Source organism: Electrophorus electricus, chromosome 4, assembly GCF_041902795.1.
Source record: "Electrophorus electricus isolate QZ-2024a chromosome 4, ASM4190279v1, whole genome shotgun sequence".
Lineage (NCBI taxonomy): Eukaryota > Metazoa > Chordata > Actinopteri > Gymnotiformes > Gymnotidae > Electrophorus > Electrophorus electricus.
In genome coordinates, this window is record NC_137500.1 from 37,300,001 (window position 1) to 37,322,947 (window position 22,947).

Below are 22,947 nucleotides of genomic sequence, written 5' to 3' on the forward strand. Positions count from 1 at the left end.
TCTTTTTCCTTTGACCCTGAGCTACGAAGTACCACAGCACTGGATGTTATCTGTTTCATTTTCTCTGCCATGAGTGTCACAGAAGGCGGTTTACCCCTAAACAGATGCTTCCATAAGCAAGAAACATCTCTTCGTCTCATCACCTGCTCGCCCTGTCTGCAGTTAATTACAATACTCTAACTCACCACATTGGAATTCAATACTGCTCCACCAAAGGCCATCATCGTTAAAGGTGTGACAGTGTGTCTTTAGAAGGCAGACCACTGGGAAGACATCACAGAGGTTGCCCCTAGCACAGCCGGGCTTTCATTCCGAGCTATTAAAGAGTTTACATTTTGAGTAGAAATTGATGATCATTATACAGTGTCCATCTCTGGTTATTTTCTCTAACTGTTAAATATGGCAGCTCATCAAAGGGGTTTGTTAGTTAAAGAAAGATTGTAGCAACAACACATACATCATAGCTACGCTCAAATAAAATATTTGTGTTTTTGCCATGTAAAGATGGCACATTTATTCTTAGGATTCCTATGTCGTATTCTTATTAATGATTTGTTAACGGACTGACAGTGCAATTACATACTTCTTGGCTGTTATTGTGTTACTGTTAAGTGTTATTTGCAGCGCAGTATTATAATCCCAATATAATAATTGGCTCTCTGCATGTACACATTGTCCCATGTCATTTTAAAAAGGCTACCATTATTTTGTGCTTATTTTGTGAATATTTTGTGCACTCAGAAAATGGTGTCTAATGTGATCAAAAGGGATACAAATGGGTTGCATTTGTCGTGCAAATGTTTGTTACTGATATATTTGTCATTCCTACTCAGAAAACCTGAACTACAATCATTGTAGGTCATATTTCCAGCAACATTCCCAAGTGACTTTTTAATTTTTTTTTTATAAAAATTGACTTTTGGAATTTTTATGTATATACATATAAGTTTATGCCACAGGGCTATGACCTACTCCAACTGCATGTGTTTCACTCACGCAGCCGTGAAAATTGTGAAAGCGCAGGAACGACTTATTTCGTCGGAATGATATAATGCGCAAAATATCATGTAACCAGCAGTGCTATTTCCAGAGCCACCATATTATTCCACGGACATATTTTCAACATGAAAGGAATAGAAACAGAAGGGATTGGGGTGGGGGGACTCTGGTGAACAGTCCATTCTGTTTTCCGTTTCAGTATGAGGCTTAAACATGAACATGAGCAGACAATGAGGCAACGCGAATATGCGTTTGGGATTGGTGTCTTTTGATTAAGCCATGCTCCTTATATATGAATCGATCATTTATATTCTTTGCGTGGAATGTTTTCAAATGAGAGATTATATTCAGACGTTGTTAAACAAATAGGGACCGTTTTCTTAAAATATTATTATATTATTCCTTTCAGATCATTCTGATCTTTCTCTCTCTCCCTCTCACATTGCTATGGCAACCAGTTTTAATGTGGGGGAAAAATACACCTCGATGGGGAGACAGTTGCCGTATGTTTGTATATTCCGGTCCATTTCAAGGCTGGAGAAAAAAGTTGTACTAAAATGTTTTAGGCAGTCATTCTAATTGGTTCAGCCTTCCATAACGCCTTTGATACGTCAGTAATATGGATCTGACAGATGATTTATCGACTTTTTCAATTTGATTTAATGCCTCATTCAATATTGACAATAAAATCCCATCGGAGTAACATGGAAGCATGACTGCTCAAGGTCCTCAGAGAAGTGTGGGAGTTCATACAAACTGGCAGTGTCAGACAGCGTGTGGGTCTGCGTGTGGCTGGAACTGCGCAAAAGCGTTTCTCTTTGTATTTAGAGCTGAGAGCATGGACTGGTGGTTACCTGAGGTTAACTCAGTCGCACAGAGAGCATATGGGAATCCTTTTGTTTATTTATTTACTTATTTATTTATTGTCTACGCAGATATTTCTTTAATAGATGTGCCAGGACACAAGACATGACATGTGACGTTCTGAGGCCCTTTTAAAAGCTATAAGCATGGAACATCGGGCAGTATCAAATCCAGTTCCCCAACTATTGGAGTTAGCAGAAATATACTGACTTTATATTTGTTTAAGGTTAACTAGTGGGGGAAGAAGCAGTAAGCTCATTAATAGAACATCATACCAGCACTAAATTTCTGTCACATCTGACATAGGCAGTGACAATATGGTGATAGCACCTGCCAATATGGATGTGATACTATCATGTTATCACAGATCTAAAGAAACACTGAAACGGTATATGATGGTGACCTTTACGTCTGATAATCGGGTCTCGTAGTGAAGATTACTTGAGTCACAGCGGGCCAGAAGTGAGGGTCAGAGTGTGTGTACTCACTGAGCTACGAGTTCCGTGATCCCTTTTTACGAAAAAGTACCACTGCTATGACTTGTCACCACAATAGTCCTGCTAAGAAAATGACGCCGTGCTCCATATCTAATCGATAATGCGTGGTTCATGCATGAGTAAGTGATGAAATGAACAAAGGATTATGAAAATCCTCTGCATGTAAACACTTAGTCTGATCCTTCTATCCCACAGCGATTGTTTGGCATGAATGGCGGTTCGGTCTTTTGGTGACACACACACTCCCCGTCTCAGCCTACACAGCCACTCATCTATATTTAGACTGAATACACACTGGCTGTCCTGCAGCTGCCAATCAGCAGAGGGTGCTGCGCGTTTCAGCTCGGGCCCAGCGCACGTCGGGCGTGTAGCGCATGTCTGGCGTGAGTGATGTGTGGCTCTTTTTTGTGTTATTGTAGCGTGACTCGGCCTGTGTCTCATTTTGGTTGCATGAAGGTGTGAAAGTATGAATCAGAAAGCCTGGCGCCGTTTAAGTCGGCCAGCTCGGCTTTGGATTCCAACCGCACCATTTGACACGATCGACCGCAGTCGTTTGTTCGGATGTGATCTCTAGGATTTTAAGATAATTGTCGCTTTTCAGTGGGAAACAAAGACGGATTTCAGGGTAAGGCCTGTGTGGAACCAGGTGCTCTACAGTGAAGTATGGGTTTTGTGTCACTGAATACATGATCCAGCTTTGAATAATGTGTTGCTGATTCCAAGCAGAACAGAGGCGTGTCACAATTTTAATAGCACTTTTGCATTTCATGCATGAGCCGTTTTTATGGGGGCTTTTTTTTTAACAGTAAACACAAACAAGATTGGCTTCATAGATCTTCTCTGATATCAATGATATTTCATTTAAAAATGAAAATGGCATCAGATTTCATTGAAAGTAAATTAATAATGATTGTGTGTTTTTGCTTCTCTCTCTCTCTCTCTCTCTCTCTCACTCTCTCTCTGTGTGTGTGTGTGTGTGTGTGTGTGTGTGTGTGTGTGTGTGTTTGAGGACTTGCATAGATCCAGACAACTCTGGCCTCCCAGCGCCTGTATTAAAGATGAAAGCATTGTTCGCTTTGTGAGGTGTTCTGCGTCTCTCTCGCTCCTAGTCAGAGCTTCGCCTGCTTCTAACATTTTTTTAGGTGGCATGGGAGAAATACAGACATAAATAAAATATAGTTCATGAATAATTCATGCACGCATTGTGATTGACACGAGGCTGAAAGTGTGTGATTATGCCACAGAGGTACGCGTGTGGAATGAGGGTCATGGCGGAGCAGACGCGCTTGCTAAGTTGGAACTCCTCTTCTGCGCTTCCTGCATATCAGACTTCAGCTTTCGCAACGCAATCAAACCAGCCTTCTAGCGTGGGAATGTGGTTTGGTTTCTTTTTTCGTGCAAGTTTGATTGTTTTCCTGCACGCCTGTTAAACTTTGCCAGTGCCGTATTCAAAAATGAACTTTTCTCACATTCAGATGTGTCTGATTATTGTTTGCAAATGACATTTAACCTTAACTATTATACCCAAATGATGTAAAGGAGCTGTTAATGTTTTCTAGAACATTCCAGGAGCTTTGAGCACCCAAGTGAATCACACAAGATTTACTTAATAGGTTTGAAATAGGCTTTAATTTATGAAATAACAGTTCTCTTAATGTCTTCCTCCATTCTCCATTACCGCAGTAGCACTTGATAACACTGGATGTTTGTGTTTCACTCGCAGGGCACATTTTAATGTCCTTTTTAATTTCTGTATTTACACGAGACGAGAGGGGCATCCTCTGTGCATTCATTGCTATCAACGGTTCAAGCCACTGTTTAACAAGACTTCAACGTGCCACTTTAATGAACAAACACCATTAGAGGACCAGGATCAGATTCGTTGTGTCAATCACAGTAAAGCTGAATCTGTGTGCGTATAGGCAGGCTGATAGAGGAACAGTATACCCCCCACCCCCCACCCCCCACCCCATTGTTCTGGGAGGAGGAGATCAATGCTGGGTGCTAGATGCAGCAGTCTGCTCCGTGTGCAGGGTACTGAGCAGCAGCCAACTCCGTCTCACTCCTTTAATGTGTGTGTGTGTGTGTGTGTGTGTGTGTGTGTGTGTGTATGCAAGCGCGTGTGTGTAATGCCTCGCCTCGGGCAACAGGCAAGTTAACAAATGTAGGGAGCTGGAGTGAAGCCTCATTTCCATAAAGAAGTGAGTGTAGTACATTTGCTTAAACGAGCTCCTTTGTCTTTAATTGCCTCATGTATCCTTGCTTGTTGTTTCCCAAAAAAGCCTTTCAAGACAAGTGCTGTGGTATCCCTCACACAGTTTGTAGTGTTTGTGCACGAGCCTTATTTTTCTAAGTGGGCTGTAGCCCGTGTATAATAAATGCCATGCTTAAGCATCATCGATGTCATTTCTAGTGCAGGGTGACGGGCAGTGGGTCTGGATCCTGTGGGTCTTTTTAAACAATGAGCCAGTTAAATGGTATGGCTCGTTGTTGTAAAAAAGAAAAAGAAAAAGAAATACATTTTTAAAATTTGGTAATCATTTACATCTACAAAAGCTTGCAGATTAATAGGGCATCTGTGGTCAGCTAGTCTAAGTAACACTGTAGTAATGTGTCATATTTTAATTAAGGCTAATGAGCATCAGTCATTATTTATGCCTTATGTCATACTTTTTTTAATCATCTTATATAGATCATCTTCTAATCTTTATTCTATGACCATGAAATGCACATACTATTTTTCAGTTTTTCCTTCCTTCCTATCAGTTTAGTTTACACTACATTACAGTTTCCAAATGTCCAAGCACATTGAAATCGCTGTAAGGTATGTCTGATGAACAGGGCCAATTTTGCATTAATTGTGTTGCGCACATGGCCCCTTGAGAGAGACAGCCAAGTAAGTTTCCTTGTGATTCATTGCCATACCATCTCTGGGTTAAGGAAGACAGGAGCGTATGAGCACTATTACAGCGAGAGTGAACCATAAGCTTTTAAAACCAGCTCTCCTTTTTTCATATAGCGGGACTGAGTAAAGAGGCCCAAATTCGACTCTTGCCAACTCCAGTGTGAAATATGGACTATATCAGAGGCGTGTTTAGACTTTCAGAGCACTTTGGCTGGTGTGCAGGGATCAGCAGAGCAACACCTTTAGATATATAATCACTACAGTGTACAGCACCTCCCTGGGGTCTCCTAGATGAGACCTGGCTCTCTCAAGGTTGTAGTTTACGGCTGTTGCAGACTTGCGTGATTTATGAGGTTAAACACAACCTTTGCGTGCAGAGTGCTCGCCCCCCACCTTCTGAGTGCTCTCCCTCCTCCTGAGCGTTCCCTTTCCTCCAGAGCGTTCCCCCTCCTCCGGAGCACTCCCCCCTCCTCTGGAGCGTTCCCTCTCCTCCGGAGCGTTCCCCCTCCTCCGTAGTGCTCCCCCTCCTCCGGAGCGTTCCCTCTCCACCGGAGCACTCCCCCTCCTAAGGTGCGATAGTCCTTGCTCCTTTCTCCATGCTTCCTCCCTCTACCTCCCCTGCCTTTCTCTTCATGCATTTCAGATGGCCCAAGACATCCTCTGCATTTGCATGTTAAAACAAACAAACAAAAACCAACAAAGAAAAAACTTGCAGTCAAAATGTTTTTGTAGTGCTGCACAAACACTGAAGCCGTGGAAATGCGGAGGGCCATATTGAGCTTTGGCTAAAGAGGCCAGGGCAAATGCTCCTTCACTTGCATTGTTATATGCCTGCTTGCTCTGAGTTTGCTCTTTCCTTCTCTCTGGCACCAAAGTGACTGTGTGCATACTCAACTACGTGGTTGCCCTGGCTTCTGCTCACTGTAGACTGCAGAGAGGGGGGGAGAGAGGGGGGGAGAGAGTGAGAGGGGGGGAGGGGGAGAGAGAGGGGGGAAGGGGAGGGAGGGAGAGAGAGAGTGAGAGGGGGGGAGGGAGGGAGAGAGAGAAAGAGAGAGGGGGGAGAGGGGGGAGAGAAGGAGAGGGAGAGAGAGGGAGGGAGAGAGAGGGAGAGAGAGAGAGTGAGAGAGAGAGGGGGGGTGGAGAGAGGGAGGGAGAGAGGGAGAGAGAGAGAGGGAGAGAGAGAGAGGGGGGGAGAGGAGAGGAGAGAGAGAGAGAGAGAGAGAGAGAGAGAGAGAGAGAGCGTCATTGGTCAGACCCCTCCTCTTCTCTCTTGAGAGGAGACTGCACGTCTGTCTGCAATTATTCTGTATGTCTTCAGTTATTCTGTATCCCTTCAATAATAGCTTATAGTTTGTTAACTTCAAACACATGGTGTTTCTGAAATATCGTATGGTACATTAACAACATCAAATTTGAGCAAATGTTCCAGCCAGCCTACTGTAATTACAGGGGTGCTAAGTACACTATTTCTTATTATATCTCAAGAAAGAAAATGTTTCTTTATTTTTTTATTTTGTCTAAAATATCTCACAGTCTGGTACATCACATAAAGTAACTTACCTGAGCTTGCCGTCATTCATTTTTAGAAACGAACATGACTAGAATGTTAAATGTTAGACCACGTGACGCTGCAGTGCCGGATGAGTACAGATGAGGCGTCACCACAGCGCATCTAGTTTCTCAAACAGGGCTGTCAGCGGTGCTTACATTCACTTACATTGCTTCCTGCTTGTAATTTTATTTCCCTGTGTAATTTGCAGCAGTGGTCACGTGCGTATTTGTTTGCTAAATGTGAGCCCCAGGGCCAGGGAGCGAGCTGTCAGACTGACCCGCGTGTGCTCTGCGGTGCGCCTGCGCTCAGCTTTCTCCAGTCTGATTGCCAACACCTTTTTGCCATGCAGAGGTTAGCGTGCCGCTAATTAAAGGCAGCGTAACGGCCTCGGTATAAAACATTTAGTAGAAAACGCGGTTTGGGATAGCAGGCGAACAGATGGGGAGACAGCAGAAAGCAAAGGGAGTTAATCGGTGGTGACATAGGGGGCATGCCTCGTGGCTGAGAAAGGGCTGACATCACAGTATCAAAGCGGAGAGCGGGTTTTTCTCCCCTACTGCAAGCTAACCCCAGTTTTAACATGTGCCGAGGGAGAAATCCAGGCTCTAGCAGTGTGCAGGAGGTATTTGCGATACGAGACTTCGATCTGCTCGAGGTATTACCTGCTCAAAGCCACTCACTTAGGAAGGGTCAAAGACACCACAGAATTACTGAACAGTCTGACGGGTCACCGACTGTAAGGGTCAAGCAAGCAGCTGCAGGTTAACATATGCGAAGGAGGTGAATCAACGAAGATGAAACGGGTTTTGTTCGTGTACGCTGCGTGTGTTGGCTGGGGATCCCTGGTCCTTTAATTCACCTCGGCCTTTTGCTGTGTGTATGTGTGTTCTTTTCTGGCTCCGATTGTGTTGCTCCCTGGAGAAGGAATACTGCAAATGAGATTTCCCTCTTTTCCGACCCACTGGTGGTTCCGCGATGACCCCCCCTGTCCCTCAAAAATGTTGTTCTTTGCTGAAAAAGCAACGGTTATTATAAGCACTGATTATTGCCACTATATAAAAAGGGGAGTAATAAATACTTTCTCACACTCTAAGGACCACTCTGTTTAACCTGTAATTATTCTTTCTTCTGTCCGTGGCAAAACCAGTTATCTGATTTGAAACTGGACACTTCATTTGCATATGACCTAAATTCAACTAAATATTATGCAAATGAAGTCCAACGCACAAGTCTGCCTTCCAGTTGGCCGGATCTCACGATGTGACTGACTCAAATATTCGCATGCAGCGCTCCACGAAATGGGTCATCGTCCCCGGCGCGATGGCACCTCGAGTCAGTGTGACAGACTGCCTGTGCCAGGCTTATGGTCTGCATTTTTATGTAATGGAGCTGTGAGTATGATACTCCATAAGGGAGGGGAGGCAATGCAAATTAGATATTGCTGTTATACAATGGATGAGTTTCCAAGACGGAAAGGAAATGAGGAGAATAATTAAATCTTGCGGTGAAATCAGGTTCCACAACGCGTATACCCTCACGCGAGCGTTTATCCCGCGGATCTCGTGGAAAGGGTCGCGAGGCTTTGTTCCCATTGATTGGCCGGTGGATAAAACCAAAAGCATTTTGTACGGAATGATATTACGCCGTACAAGTAATACGAGGAAATAGCACACCACCGTTTTGTCAAATGATTTTTCATTTAGCCTCATCCGTCTGGATATCGATGTGTTATACCTGTAGGCTGGATCCAAGTGGGCGTACCGTGTTTTGCGTGTGTATCCGCGGCCTTGTGAAGAGGAGGGCGTGAGCGAGGACGGGCGTGCGCCGGGAGCCAGTCTGTAGTCCGACCGCTATTAAACCCAGAACATGGAGAGGCTTTATGGAGCAGTTGACTCTTCACCCACGCCTCCTTAACGCTTCTAATGCTTTATAATGCACTTACAGCATCGCCAAACCTTGTATAAGTAGGCTCCGATTTTTGCCTGGATTTCTCTTTTATTATGAGGCTCAGATTGGAATTGACAGCCAATGTGAAGCATTTATGACGAGTTTACAAGTTTAACATAATACAGTTGATCTAATTAAATCACATCTAAATTTGTGATTGAACACTAAAAACACTTTAATCAGTATTTTTGAAAATATTAATTAAAACATAATTTGAAAGTATTAAAGCATAATTTGAACAGAGGGCATGTTTTAAATTCAAGCAAAACTGAATCTAATTAATTGTGCAGTTAATTCATCCTAAACTGAATCCACTTGATAACCTTACCTGATAAATCAGTATGAGCACTGGTAAGTATACACAGCAAGATATTAATTTTCTTTCATCTGTTCCAAGATTCATATCAGTGAAAACATACTGGCAGTTTGTTCATGTTTTAAATAGGCATTTATGAATAAGACATGCAAAAATAACAAACAGAGGCTTTTTGGTTATAGAAGCGTTATGACTTAACAAAGTAAAAATCCACATCATATAATTGAAAATGACATTATTTTCTCAGCGAATGTGATCATTGGGAATTCATTCATTCATCCTCTGAATGTTCATGCCAGGCTCAATTTTGCCATGTGATCCTTCTTGTCACTGATGTGGAAGCTGATTACTTAGCAACAGTAATAAGAGGCTACTGTCCATCCTGGCAGGGAGCAGCACCAGTTGTGTTATGGGGAGTCGTTGCCCAGCAGGGGTTTAAACAAGAATAACTGGGTGAACAGTAGGACCGACCTTTGCTTTGTTAATTTGTTAAGCATGTGTCAGGTGTTAGAGCATTGGTGTTAAAATCACCTGAAACAAACAAACACATCAAAAACCTTGGCAGAGGCCAGTAGTTACTTCAAAATCTTTTGGTAGAGATAAAGATGTCCATAGTCATCAGATAAGCAACTTGAATAAAAGCAAAAATGTGCAAATGAATCCAAATAAATGCATCATGTGTTTTAAATTGTCCTTGCCAATCGTTTGTTTTATAATATCCATCCAGTATGAATTCATTAATCTGCAGATTAGTGGCACTGATGAATCTTGTGAAAACTCGTATTAACTGTAGCTACACAAGCTTTTACCATAAATCCCAATGTGTGTGTGTGTGTGTGTGTGTGTGTGTGTGTGTGTGTGTGTGTGTTTGGCTAATTTGTTAGTGTACCCATTAATCTCCTTAGATTACTTTGCTGTGCAGGGTATTGACACTCACCTTCCTCTCCTTCATATATTCCTCGTCCTGCAATCTCTGCACCTCTCTCTCCCTCTCTCCCTCCTCTCTCTCTCTCTCTCTCTCTCTCTCTCTCTCCCTCCCTCCCTTTCTCAAGCTGATAAAAATATCTGCAGACAGCAGGAACACAGGCAAGGGTGCATTTCTTTCTCTCTCTCTCTCTCTCTCCCTCTCTCCCTCTCTCTCTCCCTCTCTCTCTCTCTCTCTCTCTCTCTCTCCCTCTCTCCCTCTCTCTCAGACATCCCACCCATGTGATCTCCTAGGCAGGCTGCACTCAGGTTCCAGCCTTCAGCTGGCTGCATCTAATGAGTCTTTGTGTGGCTGGAACGAATAAGAGAGACACAGAAAAAGAGAGCGAGGGAGAGGGGCAGAGGAGAGGAATGAAATAAAGTCTCTGGTCTCTCTCCCTTTTTTTTTACAGAGGCGAATGGTAAGGACAGATCTCGGCTCCTGAATTCACAGGTTACTGTTTTTCTTCCCTCCAGCACTCTACTCTCACCTCTCCTTTGCTCCCTAACCTTCTCTCTCTCTCTCTCTCTTTTCTCTCATGCTGCATGTGTGTGTGTGAGGGGGGGGGGGTGCGGGGGATTGGCTGATTGAAAATGTGAGGCCTTCATTCACTGCCACTCTTGCAGGCTTGAGTGCGTTCACTGCCACTGAGAGTGAGTGGCAGTGACTCGCAGGTCAGTCGCTGGCTCCGCCAGTCTCCCGCCACGGGTCAGGAGGCCTCGGCCGGCCGAGGTGAATGGCGCGGGCTTCTGCTGCTTCTGGCAACCCACCGCCGCGCACTGGTGCGGCACACGGACCGCGGAGCCCTCTGAACGTCTGACGCCGTAGACCCCCGGGCGCCCGTTCGCGCACGGGTCTGCGTGTGTCGTGGAGCCATTCCAGGGAGTGGCTGACTTCCCTGGCTTTGCTGCAAACTGCTCAGTGGTGGACTACATCTTGTGGAGTGTGCCGTGGAAAACTACAGCAAGCCTAGACAAAGGGTAGAGAGGAACAGCAGAGAGACTGGAGAGGAGGACGAGCTAGCAAGGGGAGTGAGTGCTGCTCCCCTCATCGCTCTCCTACTCTCCACACTACAGCAGTCAGCTCTTGTTACCTCTGGGCTCCCTGTGATGTCATGCCAATTCATTGTGTCAAGAAATGAATAGTTGCTCCTCCTGCTTGGATCTCAGACGCTGCCCGTGCAGGCTTTCTGCTTTCACAAAGAGTGCGCCTCACTTTAGCGTCAGCAACCTTAAATTCCATTATTTCATTATTGCATTCTTTTGTAACATGGCTGTGCTAGGCTCAGGTATGTCGTCAGTGCATTATCATCAGAGCTATTGATCGTTTTTGTAAGTGTCTGAATCAGTGTGTTTGCACAGAGGAATACAAATATCATTAGCTTGTGTGTCTTTAAAAATGTATGTTTAGTTTCGCTGTGGAAATGCACATCAGAATGTCTCCACGCACTCTGACGGAGGCCCTGTTTGCTCAGAGATTCTATTTTCTTCAGCAGTTATTTTGTGAATGCATCATGATTATATATGGATGCTGCATGGGGCTTGTATTTATTTTCAGATGGTGGGGGGTGGGGGGTGTAGTAGATGCTCCAAATACAAGGGGGGAAAAAAATCGAAATGACTGATGTGAAATCACTATTTGTGCAAGAATATTAGTATTACCATGGCAACCACTTTTGGTATGAAAGAGCAGTGCGGCATCCGCTGAGGGCAAAGAATGCGAATGGATTTTCAACAAGGGGGAACTAATTATGATGATTACAAGGAAATAGACTTATATTGTATCCAAAAAACCAGAAGAGCCATTTTCAATTATCTCACAACCCCTTGCCTGTCTGGGAGATTAGACAGTGAGTAGCAGCCCATGTAAAAATGGTCACATACTGATTGGTAGATCGAGAAAACTTGTTTAATGGAAGCACAAGATGTCTCTCTGTTCCTATGACATCTGGTCTCTATTTGACAGTGGTACACAGTCCGAGGGCCTGGACCGTAATCTCCAGGAGCAGTGGGGGGGCATGCTCCTCTTGGAAAGGGGCTCCTCTATTACGTCAGTTTGACTGTAGCATTCAGGTTATAAGAAAAGTCACTTCTTTACTGCAGGGAAAGTACCACACATTCCATGGCAGCGCCGTATGCTGTGGTTTGGGGCGCCTGCTGCAGCTGGGCACTCTCCGTCCGTCCGTCCATCTGTCCGTCTCGCTCCCTCTCTCTCTCTCTCTCTCTCTGAAGAACAATGGTCCTGTGCTGAGAGCCCTGGCCCAGTGCTCCCTGCTCTGCCTGGGCTTCTGTGATGAGCCAACAGCGAGGAGAGGCTCCAAGCCTCACCACGCAAAACAGTTCAGCAGAAGCGTCTCCCTCCGAGAGCTGCCATCCCAGCTTCCCCTCACGCCACATACTGGCACGCTGCTAATCTGCGCTGGGATTTGTGTCGTTTTGACTGTCTTGGTGGTTATTTTAGGTTTGGAAATGAGAGAGAGAGAGAGAGAGAGAGGGATGGAGGGTGTGTGTGTGTGTGTGTGTGTGTGTGTGTGTGTGTGTGTGTGTGTGTCAGTGTTAACAAGGCTGTGGTGCAGGTTTTGGAAATTTGTGTAGAATCTGTCTCATCTACATAACAAAAGGTTTCACAAAAGCTCAGGTGATTTCAGCCATGATTACTAATGGTGTGCTGTGAACATAGTTATGGGCTGATTAATACTTGATACGTCCATTGATTTATAAGGCTTGGTAATTTCACCTCATTTATTCATCAGTGCTTTTTATAAAACCCTAAATAATATGGGTACAATTACCTTTCAGAGTTGTCCACGGCCCATTTTCACAAAAAAACATGCATTTTACAGGACAATGCATGAAGATGTGAAGATAGTTAACACGAGCTGCTTTTGATTGTTTTGGGAAATACCTTGATGTCAGTTATCAGGGATTGTACAGAGTCCTCTCCACAATACGTTTGTGAAATTGAACCTACTGTTAACCAAACTCCCGAATGCATGTCTGTTGTGAGCTAGAAGAACTTGAGAACAGGAGTGCTGTTTTCTGTGCACTCCTGTGCACTCCTGTGGTGATACAGTTGCTCTGTGAGTGATTGACTGCATGACTGATCCTTTGTTTTGATTTGTATGGCAGCCCTGCTTATACCAGAAATATCACTCATAGAAATGACCTACACAATATGAACATGCTCTCATAAGCATGGGCTACAAATCAACGTTTATTGTAACAACGGCATTCACACAGGCTGCCGTACAGAGTCCATTTGTTTCAATAATGCATGCATATGTTAGCCGACCTCTTGTATATTATGTGCCGTATGCTTGGAATGGGGGCCTATTCAACAGTTTTTTTCTATATTAGTTTTTAAGTTTTTTTTCTCAGAACTCAAGCAGGTTTTGTTGGCTTGTGTTTTTGAGATGCAGCTAATTATTTACTGCAGCTTACTGTACTTTTCTGATTTTCTGTGCCTAAGGTGCATTTGAAAACGCAGCCTTAAGCTTTAAAGCCCGACTTCATTCTGTTTTCAGCCATGCTGGCTTGCACTCCTGTGATTAATAAATTCTTTGAGTTGCTGCTTTTTAGCACGACATGGGGGGAGAAGCCATGGAAACTCAAATCAAGCAGCCCCTTAATCAAAGACTAAACACGCTTCCGGGAAGTTAGAGGTAGCATTCAATTAGTAGTTGGGGGTTTTTTGTTGTTGTTTTTTTAACCCACCCCCCTCCCTCTCCATCTGAGGTCCTTTGTGGTAAGGGAATCAATCGCCCCAGGGTTGGTAGAGCAGAGGAGAGAGAGACAGGAGGGTATGTGTGTAGCACTGCTCGTTGCCAATTGACTGCTTTGAGGATGGGAGCAGACGTACGCAAGATATGAAAGCCTCTCTCTCTCTCCTCTCTCTCTCTCTCTCTCTCTCTCTCTCTCTCTCTCTCTCTCTCTCTCTCTCTCTCCCTCCCTCCCTCCCTCCCTCCCCTCAGACGTACGCGCGCACAGGTGCGGTTCGCTGGCGGCCATGAGCGGAATACTGAAGAGGAAGTTTGAGGAGGTGGAGGGGGCGTCGCCATGCTCGTCGCTGAGGGAGTCGGAGGAGGAGGAGGAGGAGGTGTCGAGCAGTGAAAGCGGACACAGTAGTGACAGCGTCAACCCCTCAGCCTCCCCCTTTACCCGTGAGTCATCTCCGTCATCACCGCACTAATGGACGTGTGCGTGTATATGTTTTCGACGTGATATACTGAGGAAACGGTTTACCAAGATTACAGCTTGCCCATTTACCAATGATTCAGCAATGACATTTACCCCCAAAACAGAGCACAGTGGTCTGAAAGAAAAAAGGTTAACTTGGACTGAATGCCTGCTTGATGAGTGTTTATCTCTCTCGAAAACCAGTTTCTTAACCTGCATCTGTCTGTTTACCAAGGGCAGTTTGATAAGGGTCACTCAAAGGCAGAGAAAACAATGAAACATTCATGTGTGTACAGACTTGGCAACAGAGAGTTGCTCTGAGGTCCTCAGTGAGCTGAATTTAGCACTAGGATTTAATATTGATTTTCAACTGTGTCTGTAGTAGGCCCATAAAATATCCATTATCACAATAAACTTGGAATAAAAAAAACAACAACAGTAAACTAGCACTGTGAATGAGTTTCAGTGTCGATTGGATAACTTTGCTTAATTCTGTGTACTGGTGTTTGACTTCATAAAACGAGAGTGCCATCTTGCAAGTATTCAAGGGCACGTCACCCTAAAAAAAAACACTAGTTTTGATGGCTTTGAAAATCTTAGTTGAATGGCGTCATTCTACTACATTACAGCAGATTATCCAGAGTGACTGCAGCATGCGGCTTTCAGCTGTGATAACCTGTTACCGCAGGAAAATCCCAGGGCTGCATCTTATTTTAGGCCTACAGCCAGAAGGCCCGAGACCAATGAATCAGTGATTTAGAAATGCGTCAGACAAAGCTACACCGTTGAACGTGTGATCCTCACCCCTCGCAGAGTTCAGAGAAAGCAGCGTGGATTTCTGTGAAAACGCTACAGCTGAGTAAACCTATCCTCCCACCATTCGTCACGTAGCCTAGCACTCTAGATACTCACCGCGCCTACAGGTAGCTGCTCCCTTCGTATGCCTGATGCTGGCTAACCGCCTGACGCTAGAGCTCATTAATGATTCATACGTCCAAAGGCAGTCGGGATGACTCGGGTTGTTAGTCTAGACCCGACAGGCTGGTGTCACCTTAGTTATATGCAGCTACGGAGCTGGGGGAGGTGGTCTTTCCGAGGGAGCGCGTAGGTGAGAGAGGTTTGCTAATGCAGACACAGGAAGGCCTGTGGGAAGGTTCGTACGATCCTCGCCCTGCCACGCAACGACGGACTATAATGGATCACGCAGTAAACGTTGTGTTTCCTGATGGCGTTTTCGTTTCAGCTCGATTTTATATTGATTGTTCTTTGTGAAACGTAAAAGGACAGTGGCAGCACCTAAACTCAATCGGTATTTTCTAGTGAACACAGCACACGTTAAAGCGAGATTTAAAACAAAACAAAAAAAATCCCCAGGCATGGAGACCTTTGCCTTAGACCTGTCAATCATTTATTCCTCTCTGTGGATCTCTAGTCTTCCAGCACTCTCTCCACCATCTGGAGTGGCACTTCATTTTAAGAGCTCCCTCACACGTCCACGCCGTTTAATGTTTTGTTTGTTCTTATCCATTTACAGAGACCCTCATTAAAAAAAAAATTATTGTAAGTTTATGTGCACCACACACCTCCAGCTCCCACTGCTGGAAAAAAAAACAAAAAAACAATGCCCACTAATCACATAACTAACTACAAGCACAATCAGAAGAGGCCGTGAAGTATGACCGTTTATAGAAAAGATTCATGTTTTCAAGACTCAAGAAAATGAATTCATCGCCATCCCTCTTATTGCCATTCATACAGTCACAGAAGTTTTGTGTTTGTGGAAAACGTGTGCTGCTCTCCAGCCAGGGGTGTTACTGAGACTGACGCTGCAGCCTGTAGCATCCTCGTGCCGTGAGAAGGCGCTGTTGTGGTGGGCCGGTGTCGGTAATGAAATCTATTGTCCTCATGCTCGTAGGCGGGGGGGGGCGCGGCCCAAACAGATGGTTTCTATTTGTCCCATGTGTGTCTGACACGAGGAGAGGACAGGGACAGGCGGCCGGAAGCTCTGCGGATATTAAGGCCGGGATGAGGGAGATTTGAGCTGGATATATTTACGCTGGTGAACCCCCAACCCTCCGCACCCCCAAGACGCCAAACGGCGAGAACCATAGGCATGCAGGTTGCTAAGGCAGGCGACGGTGGTTACTGCAGGCCAAGCTGCTAGCGGGGAGTGGGCATGGGGTGCCGATTAATGCAGTTTGCTTTATCGGGTAGTCTGATGGAGGGAGAGACGCTGCAAGAACAGGCCAAAAGTAAATGTGCCTGAGCCACAGAGCTCAACTCACGCTCTCATTTCAGCTATTCAAAGCCATATCCATGAGCCAGCTCTCGAACAAAGCTAGTACGTAACGGTACGGAATCACTTGGCAAGTTGAAGACCCTTTGCATTAGTCTGTGTATACAGGTTGGTCAAAACCAGAACCAGGCCATTTATACAGACTTGTTCCATGACCGTGACGATGAGTTCAGTTTACTTCAGTGGCCTCCATAGTTACCAGATCTGAATCACAAAACGTGACGGAAACACGATGACAAGGAGCAAAAAAAAAAAAAAAAAAAGTATCTTCTACACCTTAAGGAATCCGTGCTATGAAGAAATAAGGACATTTTGAGAGAAATAGGGGTCTCACACACACACACACACACACACACACTTACCACTTATTTGAACCTTTTTCCCTCCCAGCCTCGTCCATCCTTAAACGGGAGAAGCGGATGAGAACACGACGTGTGCACTTCGAGAAGGTGACAGTGTATTACTTCAGCCGAAGGCAGGGCTTCACCAGCGTGCCCAGCCAGGGCGGCAGCACCCTGGGCATGTCCAGCCGCCACAGCTCCATACGCCACTACACGCTGGGCGAGTTCGCCAAAGAGCAGGAGCGCCTCCACCGCGACATGCTGAGGGACCACCTGAAAGAGGAGAAGCTCAACTCCATCAAGCTCAGGGTGGGAGCACAGGGGCCGCCTGCCAAAAGCAACCCAGAGGTCGATTAAACTTGAATGAGCTGTAGCTGACTAATAGTACTGTGCATTTTAAAGTTCTTTTCTTGCTAATTGACATAAAATATGTGAAACACTTTAAGTAGGATTAAGAACGTACAGTGTACGTATCCTTTAAATACTGGCATCCTTTTTTAATATAAAAGTCATAGCTTGATCATACACTGGAAATATGAGACAAGTCAAGCTTAATATTCTTTAAAGAAAAATAAATGCTTATGAAAAACATTATTATAAAAGTGTCACAAATATTGGCTCCACTGGGGTATAAATATGAGGCCACACACCCTTATCATCCATTAAGACCAATGAAATGAGACATCCATTAAGACCAGTGAAATAAAATTTGCTATAAAATATCGTCACACCTGAAAAATAACCGTTTCCACTATTAGGACTTTAAGAAGTTTCACACAACTGAAGTTGTGATGAACCTTTCTGGAAAAAGATTTGAGTCTATTTAGAGCCTGCACGGTGAGCAGGTTGGTTCAGCAGGAGTCGCGTGCACCCAGGGGCTTGCCAAGTCTCCAAAACTACAATTAAACTTTTCTGCCATGCCAACATGCATTTTTAAATACTTCCCAGAAACCCCTGCTGTCATCAGTCACTAAAGCAAGTGACTGGAGTTTGGTAATCACTAGAAATGTAACTGAAACCAGGTTTATGAATCAGATAAGCTAAAAATAGAGCTTTTGACAGAAACAACAAATGTAGGTTTGGAATAAAAAATGGTTATATAGAAATGGACCTAATCCTCACTGTGAAGAATGGTAGTGTATCTGTGATGATCTGTGAATTCCTCCACAGACTTTGAGAATGTGGTTAGGATACATGGCATCATGGACCTCATGAAATACCAAGAGATCAAAGTCTTGCTATCTCTTCTGGGAGATGCATACTGGGTCATGGCTGGATCTTTTTATCCTGAACCAAAACAGAATTCCACAGCCAAATAAAATAGTTTACAGTTCACAAATTCCATAGCCATGTAGTTCACTGACCAAAACCCCACTGAAAACCCATGCGGGGAACCGAAAAGAAGAGTCTACAAATGAGGGATGGTCTCAGATCTCTCAATATGCATTCTCCCAATGTTTCTTGTATCTTGTATTTGCAGTGTAGGATCAAGCCCAGAAGCAACAGACATGATGGCTTTTTTTGTCCATCTTTTGTAGAGGTGCCAGTCACTCTGGAGAACAAGTTATAAGATGCTTCATTCAACAATCCCGTATATCTTGGTCTCTTATGACGCAAACTTTCTTGTTCTAGCTGACCAAGAACGGCTCCGTCGAGTCAGAAGAGGCCAGCGCCCTCACGCTGGACGATATTTCTGATGACGACCTGGACCTGGACAATACGGAGGTGGACGAGTACTTCTTCCTGCAGCCGCTGACCACAAAGAAAAGGCGGGCCCTGCTGCGTGCGTCCGGCGTCAAGAAGATCGATGTGGCGGAGAAGCATGAGCTGCGCGCCATCCGAGTGTCGCGAGAGGACTGCGGCTGCGACTGCAGGCTCTTCTGCGACCCAGAGACGTGCGCCTGCAGCCTGGCGGGCATTAAGTGCCAGGTAGGCGCTTCAGTGTATATGATATGCCAGCAGACACTCTCATGTCAGATGAACGTCTTGCATGCGCGCGCACGCACGCACGCGCACACACACACACGCACACTCACACACACACACGCACACGCACACACACACGCGCACACTCACACACACACACGCACACGCACACACACACGCGCACACAAACACACACACACACGCACACAAACACACACACACACACACACAAACACACACACACACACACACACACACACACGCACACACACAGAAATTCAAGATGACCAAGTTACACATGAATTTGTACATGACCTAAAGCATATCGGTTATAAGGTTAAAAAAACAAGGAATGGCAGCTGTACAAGTTACAATACTGCTGTGGAAATACTGATTAAGGTGTTACAGATGTAATGTTTAATATTAACTGACATATGGCCTGATTAAAATAAAGATATCAAGCATGTAACAGAAGAAACAGATTGAACTGATAGCGAGTTAATTTAGCTTAAGAGACCCCATGCTGACGACGCGAGCCTAATTTGGTGAGCGTTCAGATGGAGTGTTAGAAGCTGAATGCAGGATCGTCTTTTCACGCAGGTGGACCGCATGTCGTTTCCATGTGGCTGCACTAAAGAAGGTTGCAGCAACGCAGCCGGCCGGATTGAGTTCAACCCCATCCGCGTGCGCACGCACTTCCTGCACACCATCATGAAGCTGGAACTGGAGAAGAGCAGGGAACAGCAGCAGAGCTCCGCCCCTGCTCCCGCCCCCGCCAGCAACGGTTACCACAGTGACACTAACGGCCACTGCAGCCCGCTGGCACCCGGCCAGCACACTCTGGAATATTCTCTCCCCGATCCCATACAGCAGAGCGCCATCATGCACCTACAAGCTGTAGACGACATGGATGAAGCTCTGGAAGAGGAAGAGGAGGAGGAGGAGGAGGAGGAGGAGGAGGAGGAAGACGAGGAAGATGACGACGAAAACGAGGATGAAGACGATGAAGACGAGAGCAGCAGCTTGTGTAGCTTGTCGGACTCGAGCACACAGAGCCTGGCGAACAGTGATTCGGAGGAGGAGGAGGACGTGGACGACGAAGACAAAGCCGAGGACTTCGAGGACGGACTGAGCGCTGCTCCCGCGTCGCGCAGTGAGGCGGTTCCTTCAGCCTCTGTGATGTGCTACTCCGAGAGCACAGGCACGCAGGAGAACCAAACCAACGGCAACTCTTACTTCATCAGCTCCTCGGCCGAGTACTACCAGATGGAGAACGCCACCGCTGCTTCTGTTTTAGCCGCTGCTAATCAGGCTAGCGAGAGCTACGTGGCAGACTCGACCTCGTATCCAGACAGGGTTAACAACACTAATGGAGTGATGACACAGGGACCCTTTAGCTTGACCAATGAGCATTACACTGGCTACTCGCAACCACCCGACGAACAGTACACCAATCACCATTTCACGCTCACTAATGGCTCCTCGGCCATGATCAGCAACTGTGAACCGGAACAGGACAAAAACGTCCAGTCGAAAGGAACTTTCCACGCCCAGTCAGGAGAGCTGGGCCAGATGGAGTTCCAAAACTATCTGAACAATAACACGCAAGATGGATACACAAGTAACGGGAACTGTTTTGTGGTAAAGCAGCAGAAGGAGGTGCCGCACAGCCTCTCTGAGGTTTCCTCTTTAACAGATACCACGAAAGGACCTGCAATGCTGGAGTCTTTCGCCGAGCCCACCCCAGTTTAAGTACCCATGCTACATCCACAAGGCGGAGAAACATGCCCCAAGTCTCTTTTAATCGGTAAGGTATTAAGTGTTTGATTTGGACCACACAGACTGAAAGAATGACCTTTTGTTCTTCACTTGACAGTTTAATTCGAACACGTTGATCCCATATGCCATTTGCAAGAAGGATTCATATGTATTTTTCAAAGAGCTACACACACACACACACACACACAAAACCCCCCCAGTAATTTAAAGTGCAAACTGAAGATCAGATAAACTGTAAGCTTTAGGCCTGTGCAATGTACCTTGTATTTCAGAAGTAAAAGTTCTAGTTTTGAGCAGATATTGTGGATAGAACTTTTTTATGTCCGTGTGTCAGTTGTGAAAAAAGAAAAAAAAAAGTTGCTGTTCAATAATATGTTCTGAAAACAATGTGTATACTTAATTGTTTTGATAAAAAAGGCATGTTATTTTGTAGCTTTGGTTGGCAATTTATGTTTTTTGTAAGAATCTGCATTGATGTACTGTAAAAAAAACAAAAAAACAAACAGATTGAGTTCTCGTTGTTACATATGTACATCATGCTTTTAAAGCACTTGTAAAAGCATGACGCCAGCTCTTAAAATGTTCGCTGTTTTTGCCTTTGATTACAAATACCAAAATCACAAGATTTAAGTTGTGAATAGAACACATTTCATGTAAACGATGCACTTTTTCAGGGGCTGATGCCACACAGAAGGGCAGGTAGCCTTTAGCAGAGCACTGATGAGGTGGGCTTTCTCTTACGGTCCCATTCCTTATGCCAACACACAACATTCAGGTTTTGAAGAGTGAGAGAGAGGGCACGTTCTTAATTTCACCATTTCCAGCTGTCGTATTTGGAACTATACAGGGACATCTGATGAAATGCACTTTGAAAAGTATTAAGTTAATTGTTATGAGGCATTGCATAGCTTTGAAATTAAATTATGATTTATAACAGTATTTAAATAATAAAACTGTGAAGTCTATAGAAACGCAAGTAGAATGGCTAGATTTGTAGAAAAGTTATTATTACAGAACTAATCATGTTGAGAAGAACCAGAGATTTGGTGCTTAAAAACAGTATCGATTTCTCACACATTATAGTAAAAATTATGGCTAGAGAGTAATTTTCCTCTTTAATACTGTCTAGTTGAAAAAATAGATTTTGTAAGGGAGGAATTGCTCACAATTTGGTAGTAACGCTGAAGCGTACTGAATGGATATCTGATCATCCAATGACGATATATGAACAAATGATCAATTCATTATATGTGAACAAATGAATTTAAGAGTAATTAGTCTATCAAGTGCAATAGTGTAACTAAGATAACTTACAAGCAACAGCTACATTCATTTCCAGAGGGTATTTTTTCCAGAGGTCAGTCGTTCATCTGCCAACCAGTTAATTTACTGGCAGCTCTTGAATTGAAGTCTTAATTAACGCACAAATATTGTGACATATCTCGAGTGTGTTTAGAAGAAATGTAGGCTATTTTCAAGGGAACAGTTGTTTCTCAAAAAACCAGAAGATAGGACAATCATATTCCTATAGTGATTTTGCCAGTGAACAAGAATTCCTATTGGAGGAAATCATGCCATAAATTACTTTGACTTGTAGAACAAACTCAGAACTTCAGCCTAAATCACTGAAAATGAGGAATTATTGAATGTTCCTAAAAGAGGGGGAAAAAGGTTGGAAGGTAAACCGGAGCGTTGCTTTGTTGTGGCTCACTAAAACATCAAATGCCTTTTTTTATGATGCTTGCATTTTTTTTTCTTCTGAACGTTCATTCATCTGACATCATCAGCTGTTGTTCAATATCACCTTTGAAGAGAACGTTATATTGTTTCTTCGGTCTGTGTTTTTCGCAGTTTCTTTCATTTACCTCTCGACTTAACGGCAGTGCTCGTATAACCTCATTCTTTGTTGGAATATGGATTATGAAACAATGTACAGCCTTCAGGCCCGTGGAGCCTGTCCTATAGCCGTGCCAAAGCTGCTAGCAACAGGCACCCTTCATCAGATTGCACCCCCCCAGTTAGAATTACCAGGACATTCTGTTTTCAGTATTTATTATGAATGATCTATTGAAATGTGTATTTATTGTGGTTTCCTGAAACAGTATGTACTTAATAAAAACCTTTCTTTGCTAAGGTGTCCTTCTTGTGTTATGATTCTGATAACTACAGCCTAAATGTTGTTCTCTGCATGGCCACTTAACAGTGAACCTTTATTGGGGGGACTAAAAAAATTTAAATCTGTGTGAATATACAGCCATTTTCTTTACACAAACTTTAAGCTATATGAAATTTAAACTATAACTCCGTTGAGCAAAGAGGCTCAGAGCAAATTATGAGCGGATAAATGAACCCATTATGTTGTTACTGTTTACAGTAGTAAACACAC

General features: G+C 44.4%; 1 protein-coding gene across 2 annotated transcripts in view; it reads left to right on the forward strand.

Annotated features, from left to right (window-relative positions):
* csrnp3 (cysteine-serine-rich nuclear protein 3) overlaps window positions 1-22,699 on the forward strand; it is a 27,597-nt gene extending 4,898 nt beyond the window's left edge. Inside the window, exons 3-6 of one of the 2 annotated variants that reach the window (XM_081713608.1) lie at window positions 14,015-14,203; window positions 16,906-17,204; window positions 18,489-18,785; window positions 19,383-22,699. In XM_081713608.1, coding sequence (XP_081569734.1) covers window positions 14,050-14,203; window positions 16,906-17,204; window positions 18,489-18,785; window positions 19,383-20,534 — 1,902 coding nt within the window. In that variant the 5' untranslated portion in view covers window positions 14,015-14,049 and the 3' untranslated portion in view covers window positions 20,535-22,699. The remainder of the gene's footprint in view (window positions 1-14,014; window positions 14,204-16,905; window positions 17,205-18,488; window positions 18,786-19,382) is intronic. The other variant, XM_035534658.2, reaches the window with a different exon arrangement.
* Window positions 22,700-22,947: the final 248 nt, after the last annotated feature.